The sequence below is a fragment of the Podarcis muralis genome, chromosome 13, assembly GCF_964188315.1.
Source record: "Podarcis muralis chromosome 13, rPodMur119.hap1.1, whole genome shotgun sequence".
Classification (NCBI taxonomy): Eukaryota; Metazoa; Chordata; class Lepidosauria; order Squamata; family Lacertidae; genus Podarcis; species Podarcis muralis.
This window is the reverse complement of record NC_135667.1, coordinates 45,620,499-45,643,610: the sequence shown is the minus strand read 5'-3', so window position 1 is coordinate 45,643,610 and position 23,112 is coordinate 45,620,499. Positions and strand designations below refer to the sequence as shown.

The 23,112-nt window shown below is 41.2% G+C and overlaps 1 protein-coding gene across 12 annotated transcripts in view; it reads left to right on the top strand.

Moving 5' to 3' along the window:
- The window catches only part of TANC2 (tetratricopeptide repeat, ankyrin repeat and coiled-coil containing 2), a 206,680-nt gene that overhangs the window by 93,218 nt on the left and 90,350 nt on the right, over positions 1-23,112 (top strand). For 9 of the 12 annotated variants that reach the window (XM_077917511.1, XM_077917510.1, XM_077917513.1 and 6 more), the window contains one exon: positions 13,730-13,840. In XM_077917511.1, the coding sequence (XP_077773637.1) occupies positions 13,730-13,840 (111 nt within the window). Of the gene's footprint in view, positions 1-13,729; positions 13,841-19,730; positions 20,289-21,093; positions 21,495-23,112 lie in introns of those variants that run through there. The other 3 variants (XM_077917517.1, XM_077917519.1, XM_077917518.1) reach the window with 3 other exon arrangements.

The following is a 23,112-nucleotide window of genomic DNA, read 5'->3' as shown; positions in this document are numbered from 1 at the left end:
GACTGGGAGATATTGTGGATTTATTTTGCAAGACTGTCACATATGAGTGAACAGTTCTTGGGTATTTACTATTGGGTGTTTATTTCTTCTTTATGCCATAATGTGAAAGTGCAGCTTTTAGCTGAAACGGAAGTATTAAGTGAATTGATTTCTTCAGGGCAGAATACATAAGATGGGTAGGTGTAAGCCGCCCAGAGTGGCTTGGGAAACCCAGCCAGAATGATGGGCTATAAATAATAAAATTACTATTAGTATTATTATTATTACTCCTACTACTACTATGTGTTTCCTTATCTCTGGTGCCTGGTGAACAGCAGTATATCCCCACGAATGAAAAGTAAAACCATGTATAATTAGAAGTTTCTAATGGTACACAAAAGTGCAGAAATTAAAAGTAGAATCCCAGATATTTGATTTTTGTGTTCATATTTTATAAGCTTAGCCTGGAGTTTATTAGACTACTTCTAGGACTAAAATCATTTGTGAAAAATAGGCAGTTCTCTATTTAAAAGAGCCTAGCTTTTCAATAGTCAAGATGCCACTTCCTCTAATAGTGGGTGACTTACCATGGAGTTAACATACATACACGCAATAAACATTAAATAAGGTATGTTTAGAGTAATTTAAAATTGGAAGTCATTTGAAAAATCTTGACTAGCCAAAGAAACCATCACATGGTGCAGCTAAGCATTCCAGTCTACAAAACTTTTATAATTACCTCTACCTTTTTTGCTTAGCATAGTGTGTGACATTCAGGAACACATTGACAATCATAAAGTTGAAAATACTCTAAACGGCCCTTAAGTTGTGCAAAATGAGCACAAGTACACACCCTTTAAATCCCATAGAGCAAATGGTTCCCATAAGAGTGTCACTGTCTCCACTTTCCAGAAACAAGTGAATACATTTTTGTTCTAACAGGCTTTTCCGGCTAGATAAATGGGTTTTTGCCATGAGTGGCTGTACTGTACAGTGGTGCCCCGCAAGACAAATGCCTCGCAAGACGAAAAACTCGCTAGACGAAAGGGTTTTCCGTTTTTTGAGTCGTTCCGCAAGACGAATTTCCCTATGGGCTTGCTTCGCAAGACGAAACGTCTTGCGAGTTCTTGCGAGTTTGTTTCCTTTTTCTTAAAGCCGCTAAGCCGTTAATAGCCGCTAAGCCGTTAATAGCCGCTAAGCCGCTAATAGCCGCTAAGCCGCTAATAGCCCTGCTTTGCAAGACGAAAAAACCGCAAGACGAAGAGACTCGCGGAACGGATTAATTTCGTCTTGCAAGGCACCACTGTATTTTGTGTTGTTTTAGTTCTCTTCTAAATGTGTCAGCCTTTTGTGTTTTTAATTTGTTTTGCTGTTTATATTGTACATCACCCTGAGATGATAGTGCAGAAGGCGATAAATAAATTGATGATGATGATGATGATGATGATGATGATGATGAAGTTGATGATGATGATAATAATAATAGCATGTGTATATAAAAAAATAACCTCTTCTGAACCCACTGGATCATACCAAAGCTCATATGGTCCAGAATCCTATTCTGACCATGGCCAATCAGATGCCTATGGGAAGTGCTCAGGCAGGACATGAGTGCAATATCACTTTCCTGCTAGTTTTCTCCTTCAACTTGTATCCAGAGGAATACCCACCTCCCATTATGGGAAGAGAGCACACAGTCATTGTGACTAGTAGTCATTAACAGACTTATTCTTCATAAGTTTGTCTAAAGGTAAAGGGACCCCTGACCATTAGGTCCAGTCGTGGCCGACTCTGGGGTTGCGGCGCTCATCTCGCTTTATTGGCCGAGGGAGCTGGCGTACAGCTTCCGGGTCATGTGGCCAGCATGACTAAGCCGCTTCTGGCGAACCAGAGCAGTGCATGGAAACGCCGTTTACCTTCCTGCCAGAGCGGTATCTATTTATCTACTTGCACTTTGACGTGCTTTCGAACTTCCAGGTTGGCAGGAGCAGGGACTGAGCAACGGGAGCTCACCCCGTCGCGGGGATTCGAACCGCCGACCTTCTGATTGGCAAGTCCTAGGCTCTGTGGTTTAACCCACAGTGCCACCCATGTTTGTCTAATCCCCCATTTAAAACCATCACAGTGGTGGCCACCATGACACTGTGCAGTTATGAATTACATAGTTATGAATTACTAATTTTCCGTAGTTCAAAGTAGTACTTGTTTGTGTCTGTCCTTCAGGGTGGTTTTTAGCTTGAGTCTAAGCACTGTTGAGTCCCCTAATTTGTTTTCAGGCCCAAGCATCCTTCAATAATTTTGTGTTGTTTTTTCCAGTTGAGATTTTGTACTACGGCAACCACCACTATTGTTTCATAATTGTGATTTTTAGATGCAACAGAATAAGGCTCATTAAGGCTCGCAGAATAAGCAGGTCTAGAACCTGAGCTATGTTTGGAGTGGTCTTGCTATTTAGAAATGGATTGCTACATGTCTTGAACTCTTTGAATCAATAGCACTGCAGCACTTAAAACATTTTAACACCAAAGGCCCCTCATTGCAGCATTAGATAGTAACTGGTTAGTGTCCAGCATGTGAGTCAGCTTCTGGCAAGAGAATTCATCATTATTTAAGTGGAGGGGGGCAGGAACACTTAGCTTAATCTGCAATGGCTGGATGTTTGCTTTATTTAAAATCAATAAAAATTATCCTGCTGTGGTCAGCAATAAAAAGCCTTGTGGTGAAACTTGAGGAGGAGTACGGGATAGTGGGGCAGATTTGCTGCCCCACATCCAAGCAGCCTGCCAGAACGTCTCATTACCATTGCTATCACTGTCCCCATACCCTTCTTTCCCCTTTAGTACAACTAGAGAGCCAGATTTGGCTCAGAGGCCGCTCAGTTATTGAACCTTACACAATGCGGAAACCTTATACTGCAGAAAAGCCAGAAACAAATATTAGACTGCATGGATACACTGCTGCCCAGCTCCTGTTCAATTCAGCAAATGGGAGAAAATTCGCAGAAGGTTTCCTCCTGAATGCCTTAATTTGTCCCTTTCAGTCACCAGTGCAGATGTAAAGCTGGGGATCCCTTAATCGTAGGATTGCTCACTTCCTCCTCACTCTAGCGTCTGTAAAAATGGTAATATTCCAGTAGACGTTTTTGATAAATTGACTTTTGAAACTGACTTTTACTCTAGGCTGCTGCTTTTAATATTTTGGTGTAACTTTGTTTTCATAATTTTGATTGCATTGTTGATATTTTGATATGGTTTGTAAGGTATATTGTTACAGAAAGATAGGATGGAATGCCACAGCAATGCCCCCCAAAACGAAAAGTAACCTCAAAGACAAGATAGCTCTCAATTCCATTGTCAGCTGTAGAGTGAGAAGGATGAAATCTCATATGTATATTGTGGATTTCAATACTTCTTCTGTTGACGTTTGAGGCTTTTCGCATACCTCAGGTTATGTGTGTTGTCGATTAGACCATCAAGTTACAAAGCTCTTTTAAAAAATAAATAAAAATACAACAATTAAGCCTATTTCTTTTGAGAGCTGACATGCTATTTTTCAATTGTACTTTATTAATAATGTTTCTAAAAAAGAAGTCTAAATAAATATTTCCTAATTAAATACCAGCTCAATCATAAATGGCATGCCACAACAAAATAATGTAAATAGAAAAAGCAATTATATTATTAGCAAGCTAAATGGATTTAAGTATGGAGTAAATCACATAGAATCAAGAGATTAAACTACTTCAGCAACAAAAGCATTAAAATGTGTTTTTGTTCTCGCTTCTTGCATTAGGAATGGTTCCGAAAGTGATCTGCTATTCAGCCAAAAAGGGATGGGTGGATGGAATAATGCAAGCAGTGCCAAGAAATGTTCACTGTTATCGTATTGAGTAAGAGTGCATCCTTCTTGCAGGCCCCAGCTTCTTGCTTCTTGCTTCTTGCTACACTGCAGGCCTAGATCCTCTCCCAGGCCGTTGTCCTTGATCCTGCCTTGCTCTTGAGTCTTGCCTAGCTGCTCATTCCTGGCTTATCCTGTGGCTTCTGGACTGCTGCCCATGGCCCAGACTTGCCGCTTTTTGCCTTAGCCTGGTGCCCTTCATTTATTATTAGGCCACAGCAACTATGCTGATTGGAGTTGATGGAAATTGTAGTCAGACAGCATTTGGAGGGCACCAGATTGGCAAAGTAGGGATGCGGGTGGTGCTGTGGGTTAAACCACAGAGCCTAGGACTTGCCGATCAGAAGGTCAGCGGTTCGAATCCCCGCGATGGGGTGAGCTCACATTGCTCGGTCCCTGCTCCTGCCAACCTAGCAGTTCGAAAGCATGTCAAAGTGCAAGTAGATAAATAGGTACTGCTCCGGTGGGAAGGTAAACGGTGTTTCCGTGCACTGCTCTGGTTCACCAGAAGCGGCATAGTCATGCTGGCCACATGACCCGGAAGCTGTACGCCGGCTCCCTTGGCCAATAAAGCGAGAGGAGCGCCGCAACCCCAGAGTCGGCCACGACTGGACCTAATGGTCAGGGGTCCCTTTACCTTTACCTTAGATTGGCAAAGGCTGCTTCGCCTCTTATAGCATTGACTCTCTCCTGAGGAAGGACGGAATCCCAATTTCTCGGGCTAGGAAAGTGCAACAGTTTTGAGGTAGAGGAAGACCCACCAATCCCAAGTTTGTTGAATGGGGTCTCTTTAATTCAAAGCATGGGCTCTGTGTCTGAGCTACAGCTCCTTTTCACTAACTTAAGCTGGGCTTACCCAGTTTCCTCAGTGCAAAGCCTAGTTCTCATCTTGCTGGTGCTTTTCCTCATGGCTGGACCCTCCCTTAGTGTCATCACTGAGCAAGGCTTTGAGGAAGTATAAGCAAAGGACAAGAAGTATCCCAGCTTTGCTAGTCTCAGTTATACTTTTGTTGAATTTCTGGTAGTGATTGTAATGGATGCATTTTTCGGTGCGGCTTGTCATACCAGAAGGGATTTTTAAAATCAACTGTTAACTTTCTCACACTGTCCTATTTAGCCCTAATTGGTTGCTGTTAACATATGTTCTCTCACATTTGTACACCATAATGAGGCTTTTTGAGGTTATGGTTTAGGAATGAGATTTATAATGATTAATAAAAAAAGTGCATTTTTAAAAAAAGATATTGGTCTGATATAATGCAAAATGAAAGCCCACTAATTCTAAGTGAGAGATGCTTGCCATCATTGCTTTTGGGAAGCAAGGTCTCTGAAGTTGTTTCTGTGTATTCTTACTATATGAAGAATTCTCATTTAGTTGCTTATGGTTATCCTAATGACTTTTACCGACAGGTTTTTGAGAAAAGGAGATAACTATCACCATAACAAATCTCAGAAGCCTGTTGCCTGCAACTCTTGTGTACATGGCTTGTGCAAGGTCTTGCAAATTCAGATGTAGAATACAATATAAAAAGATGAAAGATATAAAAGTGTTATTTCTGCATTTCTTGTGGCCCCCTGATTCCTGTTAAAAAGGACCTGGATTCTAAGAGAGGTCATGCTGAATCATGGGTGAAAATAGATGGGAGCCTCATAAACAGTTTGTGTTGTGCCATTGTGTGGGGGTGGGGGTGGGTAGGGTTTCCTGTTCAAAAGAAAAGAAAAATCACACAGAAACACACAGATATCCATTGGGCCCACCCAAGGTTTTCAGAAGCCCAGCCATAGTAAAATCATATTGAGAACCTGTTGGGATTTGCCTAATTTTGCACTTTAAAGAAGCCACATTCTGCAAATATTTTCATGGGGATTTATTGCAAAAGGGAAAGTGAGGTAAGAAAAATGTGGTCCCCACATATGTTTTGGAAAAGTTTCCAGTCATAATTAGAATCCATGCTTCATAAAGAAAGGGACATTTTTAGCAACTTTCAGGTGGGGATGGCAGAAATCCATTAATTTTAATTGGTGTCTGTGTGTGTATGTGAATCTTATTTTCAGTTGCGGTGGCACAAGGCCACCAGCTTCGCTGCTCTTTCAAGCGCTGGTGGAATCGCAGTTAAATCAACCCGGCAAGATTCCTTTTTGCTGCAGAATGGCTCAATCGAATTGACACTGCATTGTGACATTCCTTTGTTGCTGGATGCCCAACTGACATCCATGGTATAAAGTGCCTTTCACTATAAAGTGCACCAGCTAGAACCTCTCCACCCCACCCCCTCCTGACTCCTGGATAGACCTGCACTATCCATGCTCTGATAATCTCAAAACTGTATGTGGTTCTAAATGTTATGTCCAGAGCAGTATTTCTTGAACAATCTGTGGGTGAAATTCTTTGTCTGATTGTGGCAGTCGTTTCAGCAGGGTTTACAGAGCATTCTGTGGTCTAGAACCAGATAGAGGCATGCGTTATTGCTAGATGCCATCTGCCAGAGGGGATTTACTGAAAACATTTTCTGGAGAGAGCTTATGAATGCCGTTACCTGCATTGAGTCTAAAAAGAGGGCAGGTAATACATTGAAATAAAACAAATGGTAGAAATAATAATAATAATAATAATAATAATAATAATAATAATAATAATAATAATAATTTATTTATACCCCGCCCATCTGGCTGGGTTTCCCCAGCCACTCTGGGCGGCTTCCAACAAAACACTAAAATACAATTAAACATTAAAAGCTTCCCTGAACAGGGCTGCCTTCAGATGTCTTCTAAAAGTTTGGTAGTTATTTTTCTCTTTAACATCTGGTGGGAGGGCGTTACACAGGGCGGGTGCCACTACCGAGAAGCCTGGTTCCCTGTAACTAGGCATTGGCAAGGGAGGGTTAAGTGTATGTGAGGGGGGGAGGGAAGCGCCATCGCCTCCCCCCACTGAAAAGGGTAGTCTGATAAAGGACTCCGAGGGGCGTTGCCCTGTCCGAAGCCTATGGAGGTGTGGGCCCAAGGCACGCCCCCAAGCTGTGACTCCAGGGCAGTTCCTAGTTGACGTGCCTCAGCAGGACTCCCTCTACTGGTGGTTAACCCTTACCGGTCTTCATGCAATCGGGCTGAAGCCAGCTAGTTGATAGGGCCAATGCCTAAGCCAATACCGCTCATTCCTGTAATCAATAAAGTTGTGGCCTATTTCGCCCATTAACCTTAATTCTTGGTGTCCTGTGTCTTTATTTCTTCCTGGGAGGGGGCGGGAACTCGCCACGCAACTAAATGATGCTATCTCTTATCAATTTTGGCACCAACTTAAAGACTTACTTATTTACCTCCTAGGCCTTTGGGTAATTCGTTGGTCTCTGCTGCGGTGAAGCTTATTTTATTGTCCTGTTATTTTCTATTTTCAGCCTGTTAATGTGTTAATTGGTGCTTTATTGTTGCCAGTTATATTGTTGGCAAATATTTTATTACCAATCCGTTATAATGCACTCTGGGATCTTGAAGAGTAGAATAAAAATATGTTAAATAAACAAGCAAATAAACTTACCCAGGAGCATGTCAGGATGCAAAGTTTTAGAAGCATGAAGTTTGAGAAGCTGTATGACAGACCTCTCTACTTAATGATGAAAACTATATTTATAACACTCTTCTTTACCATAAAGCCTATGGTTTATTTTATTTTTAAAATAATCCCTGAGGTGAATGAGGGCAAAAGAGCGAAAAACTAAATTTGGGGATGAAGATGAGTTAGTCACAAATATGTATCAAGGATATTTGGACACTTTTAATAAAATACGGAAATGCATTCATTTAAACAAGATGCTAAAAATGCTTTTATTGTATCCAAAGATGTAAAATGGGAACAGAGGAGTACAAAGCAATGCTGGGGAAAAGCCCTTGGTTTGTGTTGCTTAATTTAGCCATTCTTCTGCCTAGTGACTAAAGTGAATCATGCAAGGTTTAGCTGTATAATTTGTGAAGCAGTTTTGAATTCAAGAAATATGAACATTTGGTGTGTTTCTACTACTTATAAAATTATAGTCATATTCTTAAAAACAATTGTGATTCTGTGATCCTTAAATAGTTTGTAAACCCTAACTCTTGGCTATAAAGACAATTAGCAGCAAACTACTAGCTTGAACTGCAAGGGACCAAATACCAAAAATAATTAGAAATAGATTTAAAAGCAAATGTGAGGAAAATAACCCAGTGCAAACTTCTTTTCCTTTCTTTGATGCATTTTCTAATTCAAACTAATAGTTTATATGTTAAAAATATTTGTAAGATTGTTTGCATTTCTAATTAAAAGCTAAAGGTTGTATTTCAGCCAGTAGAAAAAGAGCCTTTGAAATTGGTAGTTAGGCAGTATTTTTAATTAATGCAGCAGATTTCTGCCATCCCACTCTGTCTTCTAAACAGATACCTTCCTCAGTTTATTTTTAAAATAAAACTTATTTGGCTAATAGAAGTGTTTAGCTCTGAGTTATATATCTTGCCATATTTTGGATTTTCTCACTAGGAATCAAGAGCAACGTGGCATCTGCTTGTGATAGATTCCAAGATTGGAGCAGATCATTCCATAGGCAGTTGAAAAAGGAAATAAATCACCCATTCTTATGACCTTTAATGAAGGAACATACATGCCGACATGTGATTTAATCATGAATTTTGATTTAAAATAATGAAACCCTAGTGTAGCTTTTCCAAAACCTATGGGCAGTGCGTTTCAGTGATCCAACATGGGGGGATGGGACCTGAATCTGCGAAGTAGACTCTTAGCCTATGTAGACTTGTGCTACGAAAGCATAAATTGATCAAGACAATATCTGTGCATTTAGAGTATAATAATATTTCTGTGCTATCAAGGTGGGACTGGACTTCATAGCTGGCTAGTAGAAACTAATGCTTGCCTAACCAAGGCTAGCCATAACTTATACACCCCTCTCTTTTATAAATAAGCCTACTCAGCTCTGTAAGTGAAGAAATTGCCCCAGGAGTTTGGATCTTAATCAGGAGAGTAGGTCTGGGATAAAATTTGAATCTCATGTCTTTAATTTTATTTGTCTCTTAATATTAGAGAATTAGCATTTCGTATTTTCTTTAGATGGTATTCCATACCATTACATTTAGGTCACATTAATATAGATTTTTCTTCTTTAAATTAGGGGGGGAGCACAAATTTATTCCCCTGGAACGTTGTTCTGTTGCTGAGAGAACTATCCAAAGATCTGTTCTTTTCTGGTTTCAGGTTGTTCAGTATATCAAGAACATTACAGATTTCAGAGTGCTATTTGAATCTACAGGCATTATATTAGGAGGCTTGATTGCCTTGCTCCTTGTTGCAAATCACAAATCAAGGGATCTCTTAATTGGATACCTGCAGATTATTTCCTGGAATGGTGGTTATCTTTTCGGAGTTATATAGATTCTACCACTTGTCATATGCAAGACCTTAGAGGCTTAAAACTATTTTTATTTTGTATGCCCTTATGTAATGGGTTGTGATGCTGCTACGTTTTCCTTGTTAATGGTGTTCCTTATTGATGTTCATTAGCCCTTTATATTCTGACTTCCTGGTGCCTCTGTTGCTTACCTGTTATGCTCTATTGCTATTTAGCTCTTCTTTTTTTAAGTGTAGGCACTTCCAATATGTAGTAGAATAAGGATATTCTTGTTTTTTGTTTCATGTAATTATTGTATGACTTATCGAAATAATGTAAAATTAACAAGTTTGTTTTTTTAAAAGGAATGTACTTTTAGCCTCACAATATCCCCAGACTTAGGTTATGCCACAAGAGGATGTCTTTTCCAAAAACCACAGAAAGATTTGCATAGCTGAGCAAGTCCAGCATTCTGTTCTTTACACCATTCTGACTCACATTGTTTAACGTCTGTAATTGGATCTTACAAGTTGATGATGCGTAACTAGCAATTAATGTGCTGCTTCTCTGCAGTGGATACTAGAGTTCCTTTAAAGCTTTGCTGGGGTCACTCAGGGACTTGTTCTTGATGTTAAGATATTCTCTCTCTACACATCTCTGGGTGACATCATAAGTCTCATAGGTTTCAGTATTGCTTATATGCTGATGACACCCATCTCAGCTGCTCTAACATGGAACTCCCCACCACCACCATATCTGTTCCTGAATCTCTCTATATTTTTGTTGATATTGTTTAATCGTTTAGTCGTGTCCGACTCTTCGTGAGCCCATGGACCAGAGCACACCAGGCACTTCTGTCTTCCACTGCCTCCCGCAGTTTAGTCAAACTCATGCTAGTAGCTTCGAGAACACTGTCCAACCATCTCGTCCTCTGTCGTCCCCTTCTCCTTGTGCCCTCCATCTTTCCCAGCATCAGTGTCTTCTCCAGGGAGTCTTCTCTTCTCATGAGGTGGCCAAAGTATTGGAGTCTCAGCTTCAGGATCTGTCCTTCCAGTGAGCACTCAGGGCTGATTTCCTTAAGAATGGATAGGTTTGATCTTCTTGCAGTGATCCATGAAGGGGCTTTATATTTTATGTAAACTTTGTATTTGGGTGCTTGATTGCTTTTCCCAATTCTTCTGTTCTGCCTCATGCTCATGCTGCAATTTTGAACACACTTAGTTGGGCATAAGTTTGGCACCTAAGTCCCACTAAGGGTAAACATGCTTAGCTGGGTACTGTTATATGTTTGGTTCCTGTAGGTTTTGTCTACAGAGCTGCTCACATATTTTTAGTTATATTTGCTGTTTTTTTGTTGGTAATAAGTTCCATGCCTGCCCCTTTCATATTCTGTATGCTTTGTCGCCTATCTCTGTGTTCTTAGGTCCAGTAACAAGCTTATCCACTGGGATACATGGGTCGAGTCATCTTGACCACCATCGTTGTAGATCCAACAGTTATAATAATTGCTCAAAAGAGTTCCACTGATTTACAGTCTGGGGTACTAAAATGCCACACTTCTTCTAATAATAAGGAAGAGGAGGAGTAGTTTGGATTTGATATCCCGCTTTATCACTACCCGAAGGAGTCTCAAAGCGGCTAACATTCTCCTTTCCCTTCCTCCCCCATAACAAACACTCTGTGAGGTGAGTGGGGCTGAGAGACTTCAGTGTGACTGGCCCAAGGTCACCCAGCAGCTGCATGTGGAGGAGCGGAGACACGAACCTGGTTCGCCAGATTACGAGTCTACCACTCTTAACCACTACACCACACTGGAAGAGGCTAGGACGGGAAACATGAATGTGATGAGTGCCACTTGTGTGCTTAAAGATCTTCACTAGCTTCACGTTTGCTTCTAAGCACAAATCAGAGTGTTTGCTTTGACCTGTAAAGGCCTAAACAGCCTAGGACCTGGGTGTCTGATGGAATGCATGCTCCTATTTCCCCGTTTTTGTTTATTACTATAAAGAAACATACAGGAATATACATCAGTGTTGAACACACTAATGTGAACATGTTAGCAAAACACCTCTAGAATTTCTTTGGAATAAAGCAAAAACAAACTCTATTGCCTTGATCATGCAATATTTGATGAAGCATGGCTACTTTTCTCTGAATTTTATCCTTCTTTCTCTTTGTTCTTTCAGTCCAAGATAATATGGTAATTCTGTTACCATTGCATATTCTGACATTTTGTTTAACCGGTCTTTCACAGAAGGTGTTTATGTTATTTCACATACAAAACCAGTGTTGTCATATAAAATACTATTTCTTCATGTCATTGATGGACATACCCATCCATAGAAATTAAAACATTATTTTTGATATCAGTATTCTAATTGGTGTAATTCTTTTTGAAAACATGTATAGTTTTTTCATTGCTTGATCAGATGTCAATTTATTAAAATGAACTCCTCCAATTGTTGAGGACTTTGTTAAAGGTCCCACCTGCAGAGTTGAAGTACTTTGCTAACATGGGCATAGCCTTCTAGTTGGCACCCTGTTTATGGAATGTCCCAAAAAAACTGTCCATCAGGCTCATATTTGTCCATCACTTTGGTGTCAAACAGTTCTGTTTATCTAAGCATTTAGTAGCACTTTAATGAACTCTTGTTTTAATCTGGTTCCCTCCCCCCTGTGTTCTGAAGCTTTATTATTTGTTTAAATGTCTTGACTTTTGAGATTTGTCAAGTGGATTCAAGTTATTGTTTGTAAGCTGTCATAGGGACTGCATGGTCAAAAGGTGGCATAGAAATTATGAGCAATGTTTATCACTTCACCCCAAAGTCTCTTAATTAAGTGCTTTGAAGCAGTCACATGATTGCTTTGTCACAAGCTCAGCTCAGCCTACAGATTTGTCAGACCAACTTTTGTCCTGTGACTTGCAGGGCGAATAAGCAGAAGGCATGCTTTTCTTAAATTTATGTCCTGGTGCCCTTTAGGTCACTCAGAGGAGCATTTTAGGCTATCACAAACAGAGGTAGGTTAAGATGAGATTGCAAACTTCCCCAAGATCTGCCAGTGGGACTCATAGTGGAAGAGGGATCACATCCTGAGTATTTCAGTTAAACCTAGTACTCTGGCTTCCCTCCCAATCTAGTTTTTCAGGTCTAACAGATGCTTGCTTTATGAAATAATTTGTGTATTATAAAACAATGGAGTAATTTAGTTAGGATTTTATGTACTATCAACATAGTAACTTAGTTATAAATATCTTCAATCTGAATTCAGCAATCAGCACCATTTCTTTCGTGGTTGACATGTTTTAAACCGTAATTATGAAGCTCTAAAAAATTGTTCTAGAAATCTGTTCACTACCCACACAAATGTGTAAGTCAGCCTTTGGGAGGCTTGCGTCTTCAACCTGTGATGAAGTGGAATCTGTTTAAATACTTGAGCTACCTTCTTTGGCGTGCAAGTTCACATGATAGGCTGCCTCCCACATTGCTTCCTTGCTTTAATTCAAAGAGGTGAATGATTTAATTCTTCTTTTTCTTTTTAAGGAACAGATTTTCCTATAATTTAATCATAGCAAATTAATCTTCATTAAATGTGAAGATTGTTTATTCTTCCTAAATTGAAATTTGCACGTGCTGTTTTCCTTTGCATAAACTTTCTCCTGGGAAGGTGGTGACAGGCTAGGTACCTGCTGGGTTGCTATAGAGATGGTAATTTTTCAGATGCTTGAAAGCTCTTCAACATTGGTTTTAGAACATTTGTTCAGATACTTTTTTTATTCTTCTAGGGTCTTTGGCCAAATAGGTTGTGTGGGTTTTTGCATGTCCTACAGGAAGAGATTGCTTTCATTTCACACATTAATGTGACTTGGTTATACTTTCTTCTGTTATCTGAAAAAGCTAAAGTCTGTCTAGAAGATCAGAGTACAGTCTCATAAGGCCTCCATTCAGTAAGCAGAAATTGATGGTATTATTTGCACAGTTACATATTTGTGTGCCCTTAGGATTGTGCGGAAGCTGTAACTGGAAGGAGTCTGGTGCATGGCTCTTTTGTTCAAAGTGGCTTATAGTGGCAGTGAAATATGGTTCCTTTAGATTACAACGGAGGGTGAATTATTCCCATCACTTGTGCATGATCTGTCCAGGAGACATAACCTTTAGTATGCAATTCTAACCATACTTATATTGGTGTAAACCCCATGGGACAGAGTGGAATTTGCTCCTGAGTAAATATGTGTAGGGTTATGCCATTAACTGTTTTTATTTCACCTGGAGGTGGTTTCTTCACGTAAGTTTTCTCAAAAGACAGCGTGGGAATTTGCATTTTTAATATGACCCACCTCTTTTCTGAGAAATGTAGAGTTCCCTTTTTTGGTTTTACAAAAGGGAACATGGTCTGGGCCTGACATAGTTTGTTTAGCTAAATGCTTCCATGTGTTATTTACTGTTCACTTTCTCATGACCTTCCTTTGTGTTTCCCTTCTTCTTAAGCTCCTCTAAGGAAGGCGAAATTTGTTGAGAGCCCTCGAATTCCAGAATCTGAGCTTGGCTCACCAACTCTCACTTCTGCACCAAAACTGGACCTTGATGCCTACTGCCCTGGTAAGCATGCATGCAAAGGCCTCACTGCGTTCGAAGAGAGACACCATTTAGACCTTGATAAATAGCTTACAGGTTTTGTGTGCTTATCAAATCTGGCAGTTTTAAATTTTGGCAGCAGTTGCTTACAGTACTTGATGCTTGAGTTCTTAGGTGTTAAATTAAGGCTTTCCAGAACTGAAATTACTTTACAGCCAGCATTATATCTCTGCTGGCTCATGTCATGGAGAATGTTTGGAAAAGTTACAGCATTCATTTTTAAAATTGTTTTGTAAGATACATTGTGTTGCTCATTCCCTCTGTGGCCTTGGGTGTTGGCGGTTGCTACAGGGGCTGCTTGGGTGCTTCTGGGTCAGGCAACTACAGATGTGAAACACTGGTACTGAAAGCAAAGACAAAACAGGGTTTTTTTTGCCTATTTCCCAGCCAGAGGTGGGGGACATGTTGTGCTCCTTCTGGGGTAGCTTGTCCACCTTTGGTCCCCACTTTGCACTTCGCTCTCACCTGTGGCTCCTAGAAGCTCTCAGCATGTGACAGCAAACACACCACAGGAAACAGCTTCAACTGGCTAGCTAAACCAGGTGAGGATAGTCAATGGATTTCAATCCCTTGGTGACTTAGGGATTTCTCCTGCATGTGAAGACAGGCTCTGGTGGATTGAGCAGACAAGACCAATAGTGGGTCCAATGGACAAGAAGATAGTTTCTGCATGTTCTGTAGAGAGAAGTGAGTGGCAGATGGAGCTCGTCAACCTGGGAAGATAGCCCATCTAGGAGAAGGAAAACTCTGGTCCTAAACCTCCACTGCCTTGTGGAATATCGTTGGGAGAAGAAAAGGCTAAGGAGTAAACCCCACACAAATCCAGAGTCGAGTTTCTAAGATGATTGGATGGCGCCCTGTACATCTCCTTCCGGCAATTCCTGCAGCCAAGCTGGTGCCAAACGTATTGCTCTGCTTTCCTTTGGACCACATCAGCGAGGCCAGGAAGGGGTCTTGTTGTCTGGGCAGCCCAGGACCCCCATACACACTACTCCATACATTTTTACCATCTGTGTGAAAACACTGGATGAAGTCATATGAATTGACAAGCTGAAACAGAATCCAAACAAGATGAATGTGCTTGTACTCAAACATACTGGTGATCTAGGTGAAATGTTCAACCTGTCTTGGATGGAGTGGCATTTCTGATGAAGCAGGTTTCTGTCTTGCAGTATTCTTCACTGTGTCATTTTTCCTGGATACTTGGGTGAAGGTGGCCATTAGGGTGCCTTTTATCTACTCCAGTAGATAAACTGGCTGTGTGTGATCTTTCCTGGAGAAGTTGAATTTGGCTTCAGTCATTGGTCCTTCGGTTGCCTCAAGGATGGACTAGTGACGTTGGCCTGGAAACTTCATTAGTCCAAAGTGTAATAGCCAGACCTTTGTCTGAAACCTACAGGCAGGAAATTATTACTGTCTGTCATATGTCAGTTTGTTAGCATCTTATCCTCTTCTGGGCTCGATTCAAAATGCACGTTGAAGCATTGGCTGTAAAACGGTTTAGGACTAATTTGTCTTATGGATCAATTCCTCCTATATGGACTTGCTTGGGAATTAAAGTCAACTTCAGAGGCCTTGCTCTTGGTGCTGTCTTAAGATGGCCACAAGTGCCTGTGAAAGGCTGGGCTTTTTATGTGGTGGTGTCATAGTTCTACAGACTCTTTCTCTGTGCCTTTCCCACCAGAAATTGAAGACACCTTTGTTTCAGTTGGCTTTTAAGGTACAACTGCATTGTTTTAACAATTTTATCTTTATTTTATGATACAGTACTGTCTTGATACCTATACAGTAGTAGAATAGCAGCATAGAATATTACATTCTATTATAATACAAGAGTGCCCCAAAAGTGCGCCCTCCTCCTCACACAGCAAATCTCCCAATGTTTATGTGAGCAGACTGAGGAGTGGATTTGGGCAATGGCCAGTTGCTAGGGCACCCTCTGCACGGGCTTTAGAAAGATACCTGCACCTGACCAATCCCCCGTCCCGCTCTCTGCCATGCTTGATGCTCATGGGGCACTGAGGCTGCCACTCGGCTAGGTCGCTGAGCTATTGGTCCTTTGTTCCAGCCTATCAGTGGGCAGTGCCGAGGAGCTCTGCCCTACGCCACTGCCCCCTTGCCAGCTGGTGCTGCTGGCAGCGCTGGCGACAACATGGAATAGGAGGACAAGCGGGTTATCAGCTGCAGACCAGTCAACAGAGTGGAGTTACAGCTCTCCAATCACCTGGACAAAAATAATTGAAGTTTTTATGTTATGAAAAATAAATATTAGGCATCACATTTGGTTGTGTGGGGGCCCCAGTGGAGAGATTAAAGCAAAATACTTTACAATTTGACTGAATAAATGATAAAGAAGTGAATAATTAAATGTATAGATTGAATATATAATCTCCTAGGAGATACAAGTAAGAATACCTATACTGGTTATTTTAATACATTAATAAATATTTTACAGTGTTGCCCAGATATGTGTGGATTTGTATTTTCCTGCATCATATTATACCAGTGAGGCACTCTCCAATTCTATAAGCATATATTGGTCAATTTGACCATATATACTATGTGCCATACACCAATTAACCAGTCATCCAGTGTCAGAGTCCTTAAATTAGAACAAATACTTGTTCACTCTGCTGTCAATAAATGTTGGACCGGTTCCCTGTCATCTGCTAATTCCAAATCTTTAATGCACCCAAATAATATAACTAATGGATCTGTTGGTAAATCTGTTATTTCAGTTTCTTATTTACTATCCAAAGATTTGCTGAATATCAGCATTATGTACTTTATACCCTCAGCATGAACTACTTGCTGTTCTGTAAATACAATTAAGATGTAGTACGGTTAAACACCATTGAAACAGAAATTTATAAAAGCTTCCTTTAAAACTGATACTGACTATACATTTTGAACAAAGCAGATACTTTCTGTCTCAAACATTTGTAGAACTAGATATGTCAACTGGAAGCAGGGGTGACTGTAGGTAAGAGTAATCTCATTCTCCCCTCTACATCTAAACAGGGTTTTGACTATTAGCCAATTGAATTGCAAAGATATTTCTTTTCCAGCAACAGGTTACGCCCTTTCAGAGATTTCTGGGCGATAATCACTTTGGACAAGGGAGTGTTGCCTGGAATTTAAAAGGTTATGTTATAGAGATTATTCGTGCTCTTTTAGACGTACCCTCTGTGGTTTCAAAAGTTCAACTTCAGTTACAACTTCAACAGGAAATAATGGGGTCTAGTTCAGAAAAGTGCAGTGAAGGTTTTGCCACCCATTTTGTAGGGGAGGGAAAAAAGGAGAAAGACAAACACCTGTATTGGATACATGGGTTAATACAAGGGTCAAAACTACAAAACTTGAAACTGCTTTCATAAAGGGAATTCCTGCTACTATTAGAGAGGAATAATGTTTACAATAATGGATTCATAAGATATTTGTTCTCATGTTTTTTTTCAATAAACAATCCAGAAGTTTCTTTTTCAAAGCATTAATTCTATCATGCAACAACAAGCTATCACTGTGCTTTGGAACACATAAAAAAAAAAAAGCCTGACTAGCTTTTCAGATACCTTTTAATTGAATAACTTTCTAAAGAAATGCCTGAAGTAACTGATATTATAATTTAAGTCTTGTTTATTCCATTATATTTTATTCCAAGAAGACCCATTTATCCTAAATAGAACCCAATAAGGCAGACATGTATGTACAAAGTGCAGTGGTACCTTGGTTGTCAAACTTAATCTGTTCTGGGAGTCCATTTGACTCCTGGAACCATTCAGAAACCAAGGCGTGGCTTCCGATTGGTTGCAGGAGTTTCCTGCACTCAATCGGAAGCTGTGTTGGATGTTCGGCTTCCAAAAAACGTTCGCTAACTGGAACGCTCGCTTCCAGGTTTGCAGCTTTCGGGAGCCAAGCCGTTCAATAACAAAGGTACCACTATATTTTTTATGTGATAACTTTTAAAGGCCTGCTGAAAATGTTTCTATTCCACCAGGCCTATGTAGGCAATGAAGAAAACATCTTTCAACAATAGTTATTCAATGTCTAATTTTAATTACTTTTATGGTCTTTATTGTATAGCTTTATGTATTATTGTAAACCGCTTTGATTTTATTTAATGAAGTAGCAGTATGTAAATATTTTATAAATAAACAAAAAGGAGCACAAAATTTGGCAAAAGAAATGCAAACAGACAATAAGAGATGCTAGAAAAGAGCCATTGCTCAAAATATAAAGACCAACTACAAAACAATTAAATACATTAATAGCAGGAAACCGGCTAGAAAGGCAATTGGACCTTTGAAAAACAAGGGCTCAAAGGTGTGCTAAAGGCAGATAAGGATTTTGCAGAGAAGCTGAATGAATTATTTGAATCTACCTTTTCAGTGAAGCTATAGGGTAGATCCCTGTGCCTGAACTAACTTTCACAGGAAGGAACAGAAGCAACTAGCGGTGACAAGAGATGACATTTTAGGCCTTGTTGGCAAAATAAAAACTGATATATCACAAGGTACAGATGGCATCTACCTGAGAGTTCTGAAAGAACTCCCGTGAATATTACTCTGTGCGACCCGCTGTAGCTTCTTATTTTATCTACCGATGGATTTCCTCCAGAGTTCAGAAAGGAACTGGGAAGGAGATGTGGTATTCCTCTACTCTTCAAGATAGGAAAGTGGTCAAAGCCATTAGGGAAGTGTCTCATGTGTTCTAGAAGACTCTCTGCAGCTGGCCTGGGTATGCACAACTCCTAGGGCTGAACTGTATGGAAACCCACTTAATAAGCATCAGTTACAGGTAACAGCAGTCCTGGTTTTATCCTTTCACTTCTTTCTGTCTTCAGTCTTTTTTGGAAAGACACTATGGGCACTACTATCTGGGGTCAAATAGCTCCCTTAGCTCATTTCCCGCAGACGCAGAGATAAAGATTTTGTACTTTGGGGCAAGACATTGCTTTCTTTAAAATAAAACAACAACAACTCCCCACCCATCTGGCTGGGTTTCCCCAGCCACTCTGGACAGCTTACAATATATCTAAAAACATAATAAAAACATCAATCCTTAAAAACTTCCCTAAGCACAGCACATAAAGGTAAAGGGACCCCTGACCATTAGGTCCAGTCGTGACTGACTCAGGGGTTGCGGCGCTCATCTCGCTTTATTGGCCGAGGGAGCCGGCGTACAGCTTCCGGGTCCTGTGGCCAGCATGACTAAGCCACTTCTGGCAAACCAAAGCAGCACACGGAAACGCCGTTTACCTTCCCGCCGGAGCGGTACCTATTTATCTACTTGCACTTTGACATGCTTTCGAACTGCTAGGTTGGCAGGAGCAGCGACCGAGCAACGGGAGCTCACCCCATCACGGGGATTCGAACCGCCGACCTTCTGATCGGCAAGTCCTAGGCTCTGTGGTTTAACTCACAGTGCCACCCACATCCCTTTATAGCATCTAAAAACATAATAAAAACAATCCTTAAAAACTTCCCTAAGCACAGCACATACTTGTCGTTATTTGGAACTTGCATCAAAATAATGGCCTGTATTCTCACCTTTTAGCATGAATATGCCTATTCAAGCTTCCAGCCAACCACCCAAGCACCTGAAGTGTATGTAACCTGAAGCGTATGTAACCCAAGGTACCACTGTATAAGGAGTGATCAGGGCTTTTTTTCAGCTGGAACGCACCAGAACTGAGTTCTTTGGTGCATTCCGGCAGCTCTTTAGGTTGGGGCTGTGCACAGCACCTGGGGTTGTGCGGTGTGCCAATCAGGTTGCCGCGGCAATCGTGTTGGTGCGGCGATTGTGGCTGGACAAGGTGGAGGTCGGCAGCATCATCGCCGAAAGTGGCGGTGGGGGGGGGGGCGAAGAAGAGAAGGTGAGTGCCCCCCGAAGAAAAGCTCAACAACTTTGGGCGGGTGCTCAGCAAGTTCCACCACCTCTTTTTCTAGAAAAATAAAAAGCCCTGGGAGTGATCATGTTGTTATTAATTGCAATAATAATGACATGCCAGCTCTATCTAAATTCTGTGAGCTCCTATGACTGCACTCATGCCATAGGCTAGCAGCCTAAACCACCATCGCCCTCCCCACCCCAGCCCACTGCGAGCTATTTTCAGCCATCTTTCTCTGCGACTGTGGGGAAACTGCGGAGAGGAAACCAGAGGCTGTTCACCTGATAGAGTAGCACTTTCAGTGTTCCTGCTCTTCTTCCTCTTTGTAGGAGTCCTCCTCGCTCCTGCTTTAGATGGAAGAAATTTAACAGGTGGCTGCTGACTCTGCTCTTATTCACCATCCTCAAAAGGGAAGGTTCCAGTGTTCTCATAGTGTTTAAGTGTTTCACAGTTGCTGCCCTGCGTTGCTGTAGCATGTAGTTTGTGCATCTGCAAAGAGATCCCTTTGACTTACAGCTCCAGGTACGTAACATGTAGCTTGGTGGTGGGGTCTGCTTTGAGGTTCTGCTTTTGATTCCCTTCTGTTTTGCTTGAAACCCTAGCACAGCAGAATGCAAACGGCTGTGGATTTGCATGTCAAAACGTACGTTTTCCTAACTTGCTAGTTTTTATTCTCTGCAGATTTTGACGAAATGTTTGCATCTCCGTGTAGTCTGCAGAAAATGGCATGGTTAGAAAGAAAGGGCCTCCACGACTTAACCTGATATGTTCCTTGACTCTTCCGTTCATCAGTTGACTTCTTCAGTATCTTGAGGGACTGCAGGCTGTTGCAGATGTGAGAATTCCATTAAATCTTTATTTAGCTGCAGCTCGCTGCTTGGCTGCTTCTGAACTTGGACTAGTTGCTTGGCAACCTCATGTAGGCTGTGCACAAAGGGAGCACAATGCAGGCAGACAAGACTTTTATCTGAAGAGTTGGGGAGGATCTATTTTTAGCCGTTTTCTGAAATTTTGACTGCTGAGTTCTCTTAATATGCACAGGTATTGCATGGAGATTGTATTCTTGTGATGTGGACACTGACATATGCAATACTTTGATAAGTCACACAGAGTTTTCCAGTTTGAAACTGGTCCTGAGAACAAGGTCAGAAAAAGAGGCAATGGCAGACACCACGGTTTCCCCTAGGAGAAGGCTGACTTCAATTTAGCCAGTGAAAAAACGTTGAAAACCAATTGTCGCAGTTTAGCACAGGCTATGTGTAAGGATGCATTCCTAATCCCGTCTGAGACCTGGAAGGTTAATATTACTTAAAGAAGCATTTTGGAATAAGATAAAAATAAATGGCAAAGTCACAAAGCATATGGGAGAGTCATGGAGAGAGCTGTTTATGTGTCAGCAATGCAGTTCCATATGTTAGGATATCTTTCAGGGGAACTTGACTCCCCCCATCTCCTCTCACCCCTCCCTTCTCTTCAGAAAGGACTGCAGTTCATTGGAGAGAAGGGAGCAAAGAATCTGACTTGCTGGGGAAGTTTGCAGCATGTTTACATACGCGTGTTTGCAGATGATGAAAGGAAAAAATAGAAGAAAATAGGCTTTTTAAGGTTTCTGTTGAGAATACTGGAAGCCAAAACTCACCAAAGGGAATTACTTTGACATAAAAAGGTTTGTTTTTCTTGCTTCCCACCACCTCTCTCCACTCCCTGTTGTGGAACATTCCATATGAGGTATGTGCTATTTTCTCCTGTGATGAAATAGGGTTAGTCCTCAGAAACCTCAGGTAGGAGAGGGGGAGAGGAACTTCGTGTTGCCGTTCATACTTAACATTTTGAAGTCAAAACCAAGGTCTCTGGCCTTAATTTTTCTTCTTATTCCCCCACACTGTAGTTTCTCATTGCACTCCAGAATAGTTAAGTCCTTTGTTGCAGAGGTAATATTTCAATTATTGTAGTGAAAATGTTGACCCTCATTTCGTAATTTGAAGATTATTGCTGCATGCTGCCTCCCCCCCCCCAAAAAAACCAGGATTCTTTTCATACTGCTGTGTTTTCACAATACATTTGTAATGCTTTATAGAGAGAATTAATGTAAGAAAATGCCAAATAAGCAGATTATGTTTTACTTATAATCTTACATTTTGCCATTGCTTTCATATCATGAAGATTTTATCTGATCAACAGTGGAACATTTATTTGTATTATATTTGAAGTAGTCCTGAGATAATTCAAAAGAAGGTCTTTGGAAGCCTATTAATTTGATCCTGGACGATATAATGAACCAAAAGGCCCAAGGTGGCTTGAATACTTCAGTTTATAGTGGAACCTCGTGTTATGGATGGGATCCGTTCCGGAGGCCAGACCATAACATGGACCTGATGCAAACCGAAGTACTGTGTCTGTGCACACGCATGGTGCAATTTAGCGCTTCTGTGCATGCGTGAGCGGCGAAACCCGGAAGTAACCCGTTCTGGTACTTCTGGGTTGCCACGGGATGCAACACAAAAACATGTAACCTGAAGCGGATGCAACGTGAGGTATGACTGTACTTGGGACAGCCCCACAAGATCTCAAGGAAAAGCATCTCAGAGCCCAAGCACTGAGAGGGCCTTGCCCAGTAAGCTATAGCCTTACGCCTCTTATTTGCCTTGCTGTGGCGGGCTCTTGGTTCCAGTATCCCAGAGTGACTACTACAGTGGAACCTCGGGTTATGGCAGGGATCCATTCCGGAGGCCCTGCCGCAACCCCAAAATGACACACATCAAAGCCCTGTGTCTGCGCATGCGCGATTTAGTGTTTCTGCGCATGTGCGAGCGGTGAACCCAGAAGCAACCTGTTCTGGTACTTCTGGGTTTGCTACAGACGTTTGCTGAAGCGGATGCAAGTGGAGGCGGATGCAGAACAAGGTTTGACTGTAAATGCTTGGTAGAAGATGTTGCCCTTGTGAAATCTCACGTCCTACCTAGAGATTTTAGTATGATAGAGTCTTCCCAAAATAGGCAGCAAAATGTGAGAGAAGGGATGTGCGCACCATTACATTGTGACAAAATTTATTTTTTTTACAACAGCTACATTTCTAAATAAAATTAACATTGAGTAGAACATGGTTAAAAAGAACCCTGGAATGCCTTCCCACAAGGATGCAGAGAGTGAACACATCTTTAAGATGGCTGTCTTTTATTAGCTACCTCCCAGCCAGCATTGTTCCTTTTCCTTGGCGGCTGGTGCGATTCTTCAAATGCTGCTGTTAGCATGGTGCAGCCAGTCACCTTACAGAGTTACTTTAAAGAGCTGCAAACTACTTTGGACTCTTTGAGTCTGTAGAAAGGAGTCAAACATAAGATATGGC